General features: G+C 40.2%; 1 protein-coding gene across 1 annotated transcript in view; it reads left to right on the forward strand.

Moving 5' to 3' along the window:
- LPCAT2 (lysophosphatidylcholine acyltransferase 2) overlaps positions 1–14,906 on the forward strand; it is a 29,554-nt gene that overhangs the window by 4,403 nt on the left and 10,245 nt on the right. Inside the window, exons 2-11 of the mRNA XM_070952683.1 lie at positions 5,320–5,459; positions 7,360–7,577; positions 7,684–7,796; positions 9,456–9,516; positions 9,915–9,973; positions 10,824–10,858; positions 11,625–11,679; positions 12,247–12,329; positions 13,159–13,284; positions 14,752–14,905. Of these exons, the coding sequence (XP_070808784.1) occupies positions 5,320–5,459; positions 7,360–7,577; positions 7,684–7,796; positions 9,456–9,516; positions 9,915–9,973; positions 10,824–10,858; positions 11,625–11,679; positions 12,247–12,329; positions 13,159–13,284; positions 14,752–14,905 (1,044 nt within the window). The remainder of the gene's footprint in view (positions 1–5,319; positions 5,460–7,359; positions 7,578–7,683; positions 7,797–9,455; positions 9,517–9,914; positions 9,974–10,823; positions 10,859–11,624; positions 11,680–12,246; positions 12,330–13,158; positions 13,285–14,751; position 14,906) is intronic.

Below are 14,906 nucleotides of genomic sequence, written 5' to 3' on the forward strand. Positions count from 1 at the left end.
GGTTCTGTAACTTTTTATTTATTTATTTTTTATTTTATTTATTTTTATATGCCGCCCTTCTCCGGAGACTCAGGGCGGCTTACAATGCGTTAAGCAATAGTCTTCATACTTTTGTATATTTTATACAAAGTCAGCTTATTGCCCCCACAAACTGGGTCCTCATTTTACCCACCTTAGAAAGGATGGAAGGCTGAGTCGACCTTGAGCCTGGTGAGAATTGAACTAGCAGTGATTGCAGGCAGCTGGATGTTAAATGCTGCCTTAGTAGGAGGCATTAGCCTCCTACGCCACTTTTAAATCTTTGCAAAATCTTCACAGTGTTTGTCAAGTTTGAAGGGTATGGACTTCAACTCCCAGAGTTCCCCAGCCAGCAGGGGGAATTCTGGGAGTTGAAATCCATGTATCTTAAGCTTGCTAAATTTGATAACTAGGAATTATATGAATTATATGATTCCTGTATTGCTTAAAGGAAGAGTATAATAATTATATATAAAATAGAATAGAATTCTTTATTGGCCAAGTGTGATTGGACACACAAGGAATTTGTCTTGGTGCATATGCTCTCAGTGTACACAAAAGAAAAGATACGTTCATCAAGAATCATAAGGTCCAACACTTAATGATATATGTATATATATAATATTATACTTTTCCTTTAAGCAATACAGGAGTCATTTAATTCCGAGTTTATCAAATTTATATGAATATTTATCAAATATATATATAAAAGCAGGTCAAAACCAGCCACAAGCAAGCTGTTCTTAAAAATGCCTTCTGGACATTTTCAGGAGCAAAGCAATTCAAAACCTGTCTAATGTACTCTATGAAACAATATTTTCTTGCCCCAAATGTGTCATTGTCTCGGGACACACCCTTTGGCATCCTTCAAGCCTCCCGTCTCGAATCTGAAGTTTGTTTTAGACAGAAGATTGGGCAGACCTGGACATCTGCCAGCCGGAAGGACATTTCATAATCTCCCTTGTGAGCAATCTGCATTCCATCAGAGAAGTATTATCTTTGAAGGAAGAGAAACAAGTGGTTGCTTTTAGCTGCAGGTTACAAATAGATATGGTGCACCTCGCAAACTCTCCAAGAATTTGCAAATTCTGAGGATTGAAGTCTACACCTCTTCATAATAATTTGTAAATTTTGGGAGGTGAAGTCCATACTTTTCATAATAATTTGTAAATTCTGGGAATTGAAATCCATACCCATACTTGTTTGAAGGTAGTCCTCAACTTACAACAGTTCATTTAGTGACTTTGAAGTTACAACGGCAGTGAAAAAAAGTGACTTATGATCATTTGTCAGAGTTACAACCATTGCAACATCCCCATGGTTGCACGATCGAAATTCAGATGCTTCTCAACTGACTTGTATTTATGACGGTTGCAGTGAAGTCATCTGATCCACTTTTGGGACCTTCAGACAAGCCGAGTCAATGGGGAAGCCAGATTCACTTAACAGCCATGTGACTAACTTAACTGCAGGGATTCTGGGACACCGTGGCCATAAAATGGGGCAAAATTGACTTAACAACTGTCTCGATTAGCAACAGAAATTTTGGGCTCAATTGCGGCCATAAATTGAGGATTATCTGTGATTATAGGATTCCCCTTAGCAATATCTTCATCATCTTAAAAGGAAGAGAAAAAAATTCCTGCTGTTTCAGCTGCAGGTAACGATACAGCTTGCAGTAATTGTTCTATTAGACTAAAACAGAATAATCGAGTTGGAAGGGACCTTGGAGGTCTTCTAGTCCAACCCCCTGCCCAGGTAGGAAACCCTACTCCACTTCAGACAAATGGTTAGCCAACATCTTCTTAAAAACTTCCAGTGTTGGAAAATTTACAACTTCTGGAGGCGAGTTGTTCCACTGATGAATTGTTCTAACTGTCAGGAAATTTCTCCTTAGTTTTAAGTTATATAGATTATAAATTTAATAAATAATATATATTAATAATAATAAATTTATAATAATAAATTATAAAGAATAAAAGCTTCCGTTGACCTTTCCTTTTGCAACGGTGCCTGTTTTGAAACCTGGTTTGTAGGAAGACAATGGTATGATTTAATTTCCTTTTTAGTATCCTGGGTCATTACTTCCCATATCTGATATTTTAAAATGTGAAAATATGGAACACCAGGCTCTTTCCTTTACGTTCGCCTTGCCTTGGTGACCTCTTTATTTAAGCCAACACTGAACTTAACTTTGGAGGATCTAATCGCATCTAACATTTCAAAGAATATTTTCTCCTTTCTCCTTTCTGCCTCTTCCTTTTAATAAGGCTTTTTTTTTTTTCATTTTTTTCATTTTATTAAATTTGTATACCGCCCTACTCTCGAAGGACTCAGGGCGGTGAACAGGCACGAAATGAAACACATAAATACAAAAGTTAAAACATGATTAAAACCCAATTAAATAATTTTTAATTGCCGTGAATTATCAATATATGGTCCGCCTTAAGCGTTGAAGAAAAGTCTTTCATTTTTGTGAAGATGCTGGGCTGCATATTAGTATACAGTAGTGGCCAAGATTGTGGAAACCTTTTGGGAAAAGTGTATTTTCTAAAGCTAGCTAATAATACCATTTTTTTTTTTTTTTTGGAGTAGTACCATAAGATCTATGGAAAGTTAATTTAATCAAGAATGTAATGCAATAACTTTTATGAAGGATTTGCTATTAGAATAGCAGTATAAAGAAGAAAAGTGAAACACGTAGAAAAAAATGAGATATACAAAAATGATCACCATGTCAGTTAATACTTAGATGGGTACCCTTTAGCATGAATTACCACCTTACAACGTCTTCCCATGGAATGAACCAAGTCTTTGAGTTCTGCAACTGTTATCATGTGAAACAAAGATGGAATTATTGCTTCTATTAACTGGGTTTTATTGCTGGGTTGCTTCTGACTAACAAGTTTCTTTAGTTAGCTCCATAGATTTTCAATTGGGTGAAGGTCTGGGCTATTCCCAGGCCATTCCAGCAGTGGAATAGGATTATATTGAAACTGCAGAAAAAAATGATGTTATTAGCCATCAAACCTCAAAAATATACTTTTCTCAAAAGGTTTCCACACTTTTGGCCACTACCGTACCATTAAATTAATATTTAACTATTTCTGATATCTGCCAGCTGAAAACACATCCTGAAACAAAGCATCTTACTATTCAGAAGGTTTCTGAAATTTACATTAATTTACATTTGCTAGAGTTGGTTGCACATTAAATTACTCTTAGCAGGACATTGTTTTCTATATCTCTCTCTGGTTGATTAATGATTTATGACCTAACCCAGGCCATTAAAAAAGTTACTTAAGTTTTCCAAGTTTTTATCCAATCAATATTTGCCTGTAACTTATTTACTGTATTCAATATTCATTGATGACAAATCCCTTTCTTTATGAATTCCCCAAAACTCTGGTTAAAACACCTGTCTAGGTGGCTCAGTGGCTAAGACCCTGAGCTTGTCGATCAGAAAGGTCGGCAGTTCAGGGGTTCGAATCCCTAGTATAGGTCTCCTGCGTGAGCAGGGGGTTGGACTAAATGACCTCCAAGGTCCCTTCCAACTCTGTTACTGTTACTGATATTCACGGAATCTTGTGGCAAGGAGTTCCATCTGCAATGCATTTTGAGCTATAGCAATTTAACTTTTTCATCTCAGATATTTTCTGGATTGCTGGTTGTTGCATCACCCACATTCAAATGTGAGGTGATCTGACTGTCCTTTTCACCAGCTCCTGAACTCAGTTCTCGGTTCTCTGGCATACCGTTCCAGGAACATTGCTTTTTAGGAAAAAATAATCCAGTCCTGTGCATTTGTTTTTGAAAGGCTCTTGAGAGAGAAAAAATGTGTTTAGAAATACTTAGTGGTCAATTACTCCAGTTGAACTGAATGGATGGCTCTTAGCCCAGAGAGGCATGACTATAGAAGATGAGTTTGCAAAAACATGTAATCGTTTCAAGGACCCGTCAGCTTCATTTTTACAACATGCAAAGCTTGTTAACTTTAGCTTGAGTTATTTTACGATCCAGTGCGTAATACCCTGCTTTAATCCAGCAAACGTGTTGAAATAAGTTTTGGAAAGACAACCTTAAATGGGAATATTAGAAAGGTAGCTGGACATGGGGTTTGAGTTTAACAAAATAACAGAGTTAGAAGGGATCTTGGAGGTCTTCTAATCCAACCCCCTGCTGAATTAAGAGGCCCAATTCAATTCCAGACAAATGACTGTTCTGTACCTTTTTAAAAACCTCCAACCAGACTTCGGGAGGCAATTTGTTCCACAAATTAATTCTTCTCACTGTCAGGGAATTTCTCCTTAGTTCTAGCTTGGTTCTCTCCTTGATTAGTTTCCATCCATTATTTCTTGTCCTGCCTTCAGGTGCTTTGGAGAATAGCTTGACTCCCTCTTCTTTGTGGCAGCCCCTGAGATATAGGAACACTGTTATCATGTCACCCCTAGTCCTTCTTTTCATTAAACTAGGCATACCCAGTTCCTGCAACCGTTCTTCATATGTTTTAGCCTCCAGTCCCCTCATCCTCTTTGTTGCTCTCCTCTGCTTGTTAAAACAATGCCCCAATAGAACTTGTAGTAAGTAATGCCATCCTACAGATATTGGGAGCAAGAGAGGTGGCAAAGCAAGGAGCAGATGTTGGCTACAGGCCCTCTGACCATGGACTCATTCTCTTGGGAATGGACGTAAAGTTTGACTGAATGAGTTGACTGGATCTTGATGAAGGGAATAAGCATCATATAATACAAAATTTCTTTTGTCCTAAGAGAAACCAAATCTAGTGGTTTGGCTCTAGAGGTCAGCTGTGAAGTCCTCAGGCCTTACAACAGCTCTTTGGACTTCAACTCCCAGACTCTCTAGCCAGCATGGAGGCTGGAGGATTCTGGGAGTTGAAGTCCTCGCTCCTTAAAGTTGCCAAGGTTGAGAAAAACTGCTTTAGAAATACAGAGTATACAGTATTTTTGGAAATATTGATCTGCCCTGGACCAATGTGGACCCAACGGGTCTTTGAGAAGAGAAAATCTATTCTTGAATGGTCACTAAACAAACTGTTTTAAGTTGAGGATTCTCTATATTGAGGCAAACTCTCAAGTTTCTCTGCATTGCAGAAGTCGAGCAGACCAAGTTGGCTCTCATCATGATCGGATCTAACTTGGATCTCAACACTGGATCAGCAAGAAGTGGTTGAGTCGAGATTGTTCCCCGATGCACAAATTTAACCCGAGACTTCATGTTTCTGAAGTCAAGAATTCCAGAGGTTGTCTAGATGTCTCTTTAACATTGTTCCTTCTTTCTCAGGTGTTCTTATTGGGCCTTATCCTCCTCCCTCTACGCGTTGCGTTCATCCTGCTCCTTCTGTTGCTGGTATGGCCTTTTGTGCTTCTCGCGACATCCTGCACCAATGAAAAAGGCTCGGTGCCCCTCCAAGGATGGAAAAGGTAATATGGGAAATATGTTGACTCTACACAAATCACCTCCTGTTTGTGTTTGTAAATGTAGCTTAGGAACCCAATGGTGCTCCGATAACAAGAGATTTGGCCCAATTCCAACATTTTGGAGCAGAACGGGATTAAAAACTCACAGGCATTCAACCTTGGACTTAATTTTGTCCTGTTTGTAGCAAGCAGAACTGAAGGAGTCAGTTGAGACTTCGGAGAAAGGCGGCATACAAGTTGAACAAATAAATAAGTAAAGGACTCTGATGTTTTATTTTTGTCCTTTTGAAAAACGAATGAATGACTCTAAACTTCTTGTTTTTAAGATTGGAAGATGTGTGTTTCAGTGTTAGCTGACCTGTATTTTATGGAGTTAATGATAACAATGTTTATTTGATAATTATGTTTATTTTCTGCAGCATTCAGAAATCTGTTCCAAAACTCTATCCTTCTGCCTATCCACCCTTTTCTTTTAATTTTGCTAACTGATCTCTTGCGATAATACATAAATATGAATGCTCTTCCTGGCACTTTTTCCAAAGTCTCAACAGCTTTTTGTGGTGACCAAAATTTAACTTCCTTGTTTTATGCTTTTAATTGCAAGCTGTACACTTTTCATATTGTATGCGCATAGCTTTGTGGGTTTGTTTGTATTGTACGTTTTGGTAATAGTTCTTTCCCCCTCTCACGCACAGACCCCACCTACCAACCAATGAAAAGAGCTGGAAATAATTTTTTTTTAAAAAAAGATGCAAATGAATAATTAGAATGTATTGATTCACCGGGTGGGAATTGCAATGGTTGAATGAGCCAGTCAAGCATATGTAAATGTTGGAAATAGCTCCAAGATTTGCATTGTAGAAACGGGGAGAGGAATTCTGCATGGAGCCATGTCTTAAAGAGCTGGGGAAATAGGTGAACACTCTCTCTCTCTCTCTCTCTCTCTCTCTCTCTCTCTCTCTCTCTCTCTCTCTCTCTCTCTCTCTCTCTCACTCTCACTCTCACTCTCACTCTCACTCTGTGTGTGTGTGTGTGTGTGTGTGTACACACAACTCATATTTACATTTGAGTCAGTGTTGATTCTTGGCACAACTTCCTGGATAACTTTTCTCCCTGCAGTGTTCTTGGCCAGATTTCAGAAGCAATTTGTCATTGCCTCCTTTCTAGGGTAGAGAGAGAATGACTGGCCCAAGGTCACCCCAGTTGGCTTTGTGCCTAAGGTGAGACTAGAACTCACATTCTCCTGGTTTCTGGCCTGAGGCCTTAAGCCAGGGGATGGGCCCCTTTACGACCTGTGGAATTGCTGGCTCAGGAATTCTGGGAGTTGAAGTCCATAAATCACAAAAGGGGCCATAATTTTCCCCACCCCACTTTAACCACTAGCCTAAACTGGCTTTAGGCTGCACCTGTTCGTGTTTAATTACAGACAAAGCTTCCGTCGTTAAACAATGAGGTCATTACACGAGTCGTCATGTGTCGGTGATTGATTTTATGACCATTTTGGCCATGGTCGTTAATAAATCTTTTTTTTAATGGGAAATTACATAAAAAAATAATAGAATATGAATATGAAGAGATATGTATATTATGGGGTTTCAATGCAATAATAGACAATGAGTTGGACTATAAACCTACAAAATTAAAGAGGAAGATAAGAAAAACATTGCCAAAAACTTTTTCCACGATGATAGAATCCATTCTATCCACAATCCATTTCTGCACTTTCTAATATTTTTCTAATCGCTCCATCATCTGTTGGGATCTCTTCACTTTTCCATTGTTGTGCAAATACAATTCCAGCTGCAGTTAAAATACGTATAAAATAAAATATGTCTCCTCCTTGTTATACTTATCTGGTAAAATGCCCAACAAAAACAAAAATATCTCTTTATTTCTGTGCAAGGAGGCTATCCAACATCGGCCTCCTCATCTTTGGCCGAGCTTTGTTCTTTGCGATGGGCTTCCAAGTCAAAGTCAAAGGAAAAGTCGCTAGTCCTCAAGAGGCACCCATCTTAGTGGTCGCTCCGCACTCGAGCTTCTTTGACAGCATCGTTTGTGCCGTGGCAGGCTTGCCTTCTGTGGTGTCCAAGGAAGAGAATGTCTGGGTGCCCATTTTTGGAAGTAAGTGTCCCAGCAAAACTCGAGCAAACCGACACTTTTCCCACCTTCCTTTTTCTTTGCAAATTTATTTGCAAATTTATTTTATTTTATTTTATTTTTTGAATAGGGTTCATTGATGCCCTCCAGCCCGTGTTGGTCTCACGGAATGACCCAGATTCACGGAAGCATACTATCCAAGAAATAACGAAACGGGCGACCTCCGGAGAACAATGGCCTCAGGTACCATGTCTATAGCTTCTTCATATTTTCGGAAGCTTCGAGAAGCTTCAGGTGAAGGAAGGATTGCTTTCCTGCAGAAAATAGCTGAAACTATTTTTTTTTCCCTCGGGGAAGAAATAGGTTGTGGCGTTGTTGCAAATCCTCCGTGGCTGAGTTTAGCTGAATCTGCCTCTTTGGTTTCCTCTAAGCTTGCATTTCCTTCCATCCTGTTTGCAAAAATAAAGACAAATTTAGAGTAGAAAAAAAAAAAAGCAAAATAAATGGTCTTGAGTCATGGTCGGCATTGCATTCAGGACAGAACAGAGTTGGAAGGGACCTTGGAGGTCTTCTAGTCCAACCCTCTGCCCAAGCAAGAAACCTTATACCACCATTTCAGACAAGTGGCTGTCCAGTCTCTTCTTAAAAACCTCCAATGTGGAGCACCCACAATTTCTAGAAGCAAGTCGTTCCACTGGTTAATTGTTCTCATGTTAGGAAGTTTCTCCTTAGTTCTAGGTTGCTTCTCTTCGTGATTAGTTTCCATCCATTGCTTTTTGTCCTGTCCTCAGGTGCTTTTTACTTTTTGTACAGTGGAATTAAGGTGGTGAAGAGTGGTGCGGTGGCCTAGAGGTGGAGCTCTCGCCTCACCATCGGGAGGCTGTGAGTTTGATCCTAGGTACAGGCAGATATTTCTCTCTCTGGGCACAATGAGAATGTATCTGCTGAACAAAACTCCGCATTGGTGACAGGAAGGGCATCTGGCCAGGAAATACTCAGCTCCATTCAGTTGCTCAGACTCCACCCCAATGCAAGGGATTATGTGGTCATTAAAAGAAGATGAATTAAGGTGATCAAGTAAGGTGAACTTTCTATCCCTGCTAGACACCAGTTCCTAAAGGAAATCATCCTGACTATCCTTTGGAAGAACAGATACTGAAGCTCAAACACCTTGGCCAACTAATGAGACGAAAGGACTCATCAGAAAAGACTCTGATGTTGGAAGGCAAAATGGAAGGCAAAAGAAGAAGGGGACGGCAGAGGGATGAGAGGGTTAGATAGGATCGATGCCATGGGCAGTTAAAAATTGCCAATTCTTTTTAAGGATGGTAGCTTAATACATCTGGAGGTTATCCTTTAGGAGAAATTTGGTAAACTTGGTAATATCTGTAGCTGAAAAAAACAGCGTGATTTTAGAGTGCCCTCTGGCGGTAAAAAGGATTTTACTAAACTGTCCCAGTGTTTAAACTTCAGAGAGAAATCACAATGATCTTTCTCAACTGCTCTTTGAGAAAAACATTGTTTTTTTTTATCACCCAGTCAAACTTGAAGCAGGAATTGTCAAATTTGCAGAATAATTAAGCATGAATTTTCTTTCTTTCTTTCTTTCTTTCTTTCTTTCTTTCTTTCTTTCTTTCTTTCTTTCTTTCTTTCTTTCTTTCTTTCTTTCTTCCTTCCTTCCTTCCTTCCTTCCTTCCTTCCTTCCTTCTTTTTCTTTCTTTCTTTCTCTTTCTTTCTTTCTTTCTTTTTCTTTCTTTCTTTCCTTCCTCTTTCTTTCTTTCTTTCTTTCTTTCTTTCTTTCTTTCTTTCCTTCCTTCCTTCCTTCCTTCCTTCCTTTTCTTCTTTTCTTCTTTTCTTCTTTTTCTTTTTTCTTGCTTTCTTTCCTTCTTCCCTGTACTCTAGGTAATGATTTTCCCAGAAGGGACGTGTACAAACCGATCCTGTTTGATCACATTTAAACAAGGTAAGGAAGGCTTTGCCAGATGACTTATTTTGGAAAAGCAGAAGGAACAGTTCAGGATGTATGTCAGACATTTCAAAGCTTATTATGGATGTGTTAGAGTTTCCTGTTTCCTATTACAGTAATATAGATGAGCAGTAAAGCACATGGTGACTGTGTACTTGATGTGCTCCACTTATGTGGTGCTTTATGTAAACAAAATTTCTAACAGGATGCCACAAGGCAAAGAGAGAATGAGGGACTGGGTGAAATAAAACAAATGGCCTCTTTTGTGGCCATTGGGAAACTTTTTGTCACATTTATTTTATTTTGAGGTAAATAGATATTATTTATTTTCTGCAAATGCTGGAATTCCAAGCTAAAGATGCAGGGACCTTCAAAGAAATTGCTTTTATTTTCAGGAGCTTTTATTCCCGGGGTTCCCGTTCAGCCCGTGGTTATTCGCTACCCTAACAAGTTGGTAAGTTTTGAATTTCGACAAAAGGAGATTCCCATCTTGAAATTCCTCTGCTCCCTTTGGCCACTGGGAAATTAGCTCAGTTGTACAGGCGCCCCTCGATTCAAGACCAGTTACTTCGCAACAGTTCCAAGTTACAACGGGCCCACCTTGGGCTGCTTTGACCCAGATTCAAAGTCACAGACCCAGTTCAAGCATTTGGCAACACAACTATGTTGATGGATGTTGTTTGAAGTATCCTGTGCTCATGTGATCGTGTTTTACGACAATTTTACTGAAACCCGGCCCCTCCGATTTTCAGCCAAATCATATCCATAGCGAACCATTGGTTCGCTTAATGACTGCCACAAAAACAGTTGTAAAATTTGAATTGGTCCTGTGACTGACTTGTTTCGCAACCATCCCGAATTAAGATAGCGATGGACAGGCTTCCATTATGGTGGTAAGTTGAGCACTAACTTCCCCAGGGATTTCTAACCTCCCTGACATCTGACATTAAAATTAAATTTCTGATATTAAAATTCAGTCACTGATGACCACGTCAGCAATGTATCTCTTATGGCTGAGAGATTCCTGTCTGTTTAAAAAAAAAAGTTTTTTTTTCTTTGTCCCTTGAATAATTCTGCAAAATTGCCCAATCAATCTTTCTGTCCTTAGATTTGGTAGAGACCTTCAGAAGCTGTTTGTGGCTACTTTTATTCAAAAGACACAGCTCTGCCCTCCTTCTCTTCCTAGACTCCAGCTTGCCACTAAAAAAAACTTAACTTTCCAGCCTTGATCCGTTTTGTGACCGTGTCTTCTTATTGCCGAATAAATTCTCTCTCTCTTTTTCCCTTTCATTTAATCCCTCCAGGATACTGTGACATGGACCTGGCAGGGATACAGCTTGTAAGTCTTCGGACAGAAATGTACTTTCTACAGATTTATTTGTGTTAGGCGGGTTAGTTCAACGCAACAGTTTTGAGCATTGTTGCCTTTTTAAAATTGTTACATGGATCAAAGGGTTTGTGGTGGCAATTGGTAATAATGGTAATGATGGAGCTGGTGATTCTCCCCCTCTCCCTCCCACTCCTCCCTTCTAGCATTGATGATGTTACTTAGTTGGGTAATGAAATTTCTGCAACAAAACCACCAAGCTCAGAGATCACCAAAGACCTAAAAGTCCTCCTCCTCCTCCTCCTCTTCTTTTCTTCTTCTTCCTCCTCTCCTCCTCGCCGCCTCCCTCCTCCTCCTCACTCCACCTCCTCCTCCTCCTCCTCCTCCTCCTCCTCCTCCCCTCCTCCTCCTCCTCCTCCTCCTCCTCCTCCTCCTCTCCTCCTCTTCTTCTTCTTCTTCTTCTTCTTCTTCTTCTTCTTCTTCTTCTTCTTCTTCTTCTTCTTCTTCCTTCTTCCTCTTCTTCTTCCTCTTCCTCTTCCTCCTTCCCCCTCCTCCTCCTCCTTCTCTTCCTCCTCCTCCTCCCCCTTCTCCCCATTATCATCTGGAGTACAACAGTAGACCAGAATTTCTACTGTTAATCATTGTGGTTGTAAATTGAGACACCCACATGACTGGGCCCAATTGTTTAATCATTTTTTACAACAGTTGCTAAGTGAAGTCTTAGAGGAATTAATCTGAATGCTAGAAAGCAACCTTGTAAATATTTTCTGTTTTTCAGCAAACAGGCATTAGTACTGACTTTGTGCCAGGTCTTTACGAAAGTGGAAGTGGAGGTAAGGAAGAAGGGGGAAAAAAAAGAATAATGGCTGTGTAGTCTGGTTAAAAAGAATAAATTGTGTCCATTTCTTACTTATTGGTGGGGAAGGGAAGGAGAGAGAAAGAGAAAGGGAGAAAGAGGGAAAGGGGAGAGGAGAGGAAGGAGAAAAAGAAAAAAGGGAGGGAGGGAGAGAGAGAGAAAGATGGACAGAAAGAAGAAAAAAGGAAAGAAAAAGAAAGAAAGGAAGGAAGAAAGAAAGAGAAAGAAAGAAAGAAAGAAAGAAAGAAAGAAAGAAAGAAAGAAAGAAAGAAAGAAAGAAAGAAAGAAAGAAAGAAAGAAAGAAAGAAAGAAAGAAAGAAAGAAAGAAAGAAAATGTTTGTTGTTTTACTTCCAAGGGTTTATTCTCAACAGGGTACAAAGTAATACCTCGTTTATTTTAAGGCGTGGGTTTTCCTTTCCTAAGGCTGTAGCTCCCTCTTGTGGCAGACAATCTTACTTCCCCCTGGCTGAGAAATAAATGAAAAAGCTGCAAACTCTGTTGGACCATTATGCACTTTTTATTGAGGCTGCCCTTATTTTTCAGTTCCTCCCTGTTCATGTCCCATCTGAGGCAGAAAAGAAAGACCCGGCCCTTTTCGCCAGCAGAGTCCGTAACCAAATGGCAAGGTCAGTGTTTGTGGGAGAATATTTCTTTCTTTGCCATGGAGGATGTGTGAGCAAGGTTGCTGCACTATCTACAGGCGGGTGGAAATATTTTATTGTGAGTTTTCATACAGATTCCTTCCTTCCTTCCTGCCTTCCTTCCTTCCTGCCTTCCTGCCTTCTTTCCTTCCTGCCTTCCTTCCTTCCTTCCTTCCTTCCTTCCTTCCTTCTTTCCTTCCTTCCTTCCTTCCTTCCTTCTTTCTTTCCTTCCTTCCTTCTTTCTTTCCTTCCTTCCTGCTTTCTTTCCTTCTTTCCTTCCTTCCTTCTTTCCTTCCTTCCTTCCTTCTTTCTTTCCTTCTTTCCTTCCTTCCTTCCTTCTTTCCTTCCTTCTTTCTTTCCTTCCTTCCTTCCTTCCTTCCTTCCTTCTTTCCTTCCTTCCTTCCTTCCTTCCTTCTTTCCTTCCTTCCTTCCTTTTTTTCCTTTTTCCTTCCTTCCTTCCTTCCTTCCTTCCTTCTTTCCTTCCTTCCTTCCTTCCTTCCTTCCTTCCTTCCTTCCTTCCTTCCTTCTGGATGAATAATTTTTTCTGGATTCTTCCTCATCCCCAAAGAATTATTTTTATAGCCTTAGGAGGCAAGACATTTCTTGCAAAGACCAAAGAAATGGCTGCCTCCGTCTCTCTCCCGACTAATCTTTTCAATGTTTATATTCTCCTGGTTAAATATGCTTTCTATTTGGATTTTATGGAAGTTCTCCTGGTACAACCTGCCTTAGTCAGCTTGGCCATGGCCTTTGGGCAGCGGCTTTCAGTTTAGCGCTGAACGGATTTTGTGGCTTTTGTGTCTTTGAATCGCAGTGTTTTGGAGGTGCCGGTCACAGATCACACTTACGAAGATTGTCGGCTCATGATTTCGGCAGGGCAGTTAACTCTCCCCATGGAAGCCGGTTTGGTCGAATTCACAAAAATCAGCAAGAAGTTGAAGTAAGTAGGCCAATTCCATTCCACAGGGTGGTTGTCATGGGAAAAGTAGGAGGAATAAAAAAAAAAATAAATAAAAATAAGAAGAAAAAAATAGGAGGAATAAAAAAAAAAAAAGGAAGACGAATACAGGCAGCCATCAAGTTATGACTGCAATTGAGCCCAACATTTATGTGGCTAAGTGAGACGTTTGTTAAGTCAGTTGTGCCCCATTTTACGACTTCTCTTGCCACCGTTGTTAAGTGAATCACTGCAATTGATAAGCTACTAGCATGGTTGTTAAATGAATCTGGCTTCCCCATTGACTTGACTGGTGCAGAAGGGGATCATGTGACACCGGGACATTGCAACCATCCTAAGTACATGCCAGTTGCCAAGCATCTGAATTTCGATCACATGACCATGAGGTCAGAGGTCATTTTTTTTTCAAGTGTAACTTTGAACAGTCACTAAATGAACTGTTGTAAGTCGAGGACTTACCTGCGTTAGGTATGTTCGCTGTCTTTGAGTTCTTGATAAAAATAATAAAGGTGGGAATGTAAGTAAATGATACATCTGGAGGAGTAGAACTGGAGGTTCCCTGCAGTTGCCTTAGGATCTTCCTGCTTAATCAGAGAGCTGGAGGGATCCAAGGGAAAAAAGGAAGGTGATCATCATGGATCTCAAGCCTGGGATTTGGTTTCTCGCATCTGCTGTTCGCAGGTTGAACTTTCTCTGGTTATAAATAGAAATCGGTGACATTGAAGCTGACATGAAACCTTAGTAGGGTTGGGAGAAAAGTCCCAGGAGGGCTCAGTTGGGTTTCTTAGAGAACCTTGTGGGCAACTTCAGTGACTATCGAAGAGGATAGGATAGGATAGGATAGGATAGTTGGAAGGGACCTTGGAGGTCTTCTAGTCCAACCCCCTGCTTAGGCAGGAAACCCTACACCACTTCAGACAAATGGTTATCCAATCTCTTCTTTAAAACTTCCAGTGTTGGAGCATTTACAACTTCTGGAGGCAAGCAGTTCCACTGGTTAATTGTTCTAACTGTCAGGAAATTTCTCCTTAGTTCTAGGTTGCTTCTCTCCTTGATTAGTTTCCACCCCTTAAATATTTAAAGATCCAATAAGATATGGATTTGGCAACATTAAGAGTGGAGTTTTCAGGCACAATTGTTGCAAAAGTGCTGAATTGCATAATTGCAATTGCATAATTGTCTATGTATCATATATATATCTGGTCAGAAGCATCTTTTTTAAACCGTCTTTCTCCTTTTTATGCATGTATCCCATAAAGAAATCCAACTGCTCTTAAAGGGGTGTTTACGATAACTCTTTAAGAGACCGGCTCTCCACCTTGTAAATGTGAATCGCTGCCCTCTTAGTTTAACTCTTCTGGCTTCCAGGCCTGAATTTCCCTTTGAAAAGTGGAGGCTGCTTCATGTCACCCCGTCTCTTCCTCTCCTCCCCTCCCTCTTTTTGGACAGCCTCAAATGGGACAGCATCCGCGATCAGCTGGATCAATTTGCAAGGATCGCCAGCACGTCCAAAGGCGGTCGGATCGGCATCGAAGAGTTTGCTAACTATTTGAAGCTGCCCGTCTCGGATGTCTTGCAAGAGCTGTTTACTCTCTTTGACAGAG

This window comes from Pituophis catenifer, unplaced genomic scaffold, assembly GCF_029215685.1.
Source record: "Pituophis catenifer annectens isolate HBS135680 unplaced genomic scaffold, rPitCat1.0.hap2 SCAF_13, whole genome shotgun sequence".
Taxonomy (NCBI): Eukaryota; Metazoa; Chordata; class Lepidosauria; order Squamata; family Colubridae; genus Pituophis; species Pituophis catenifer.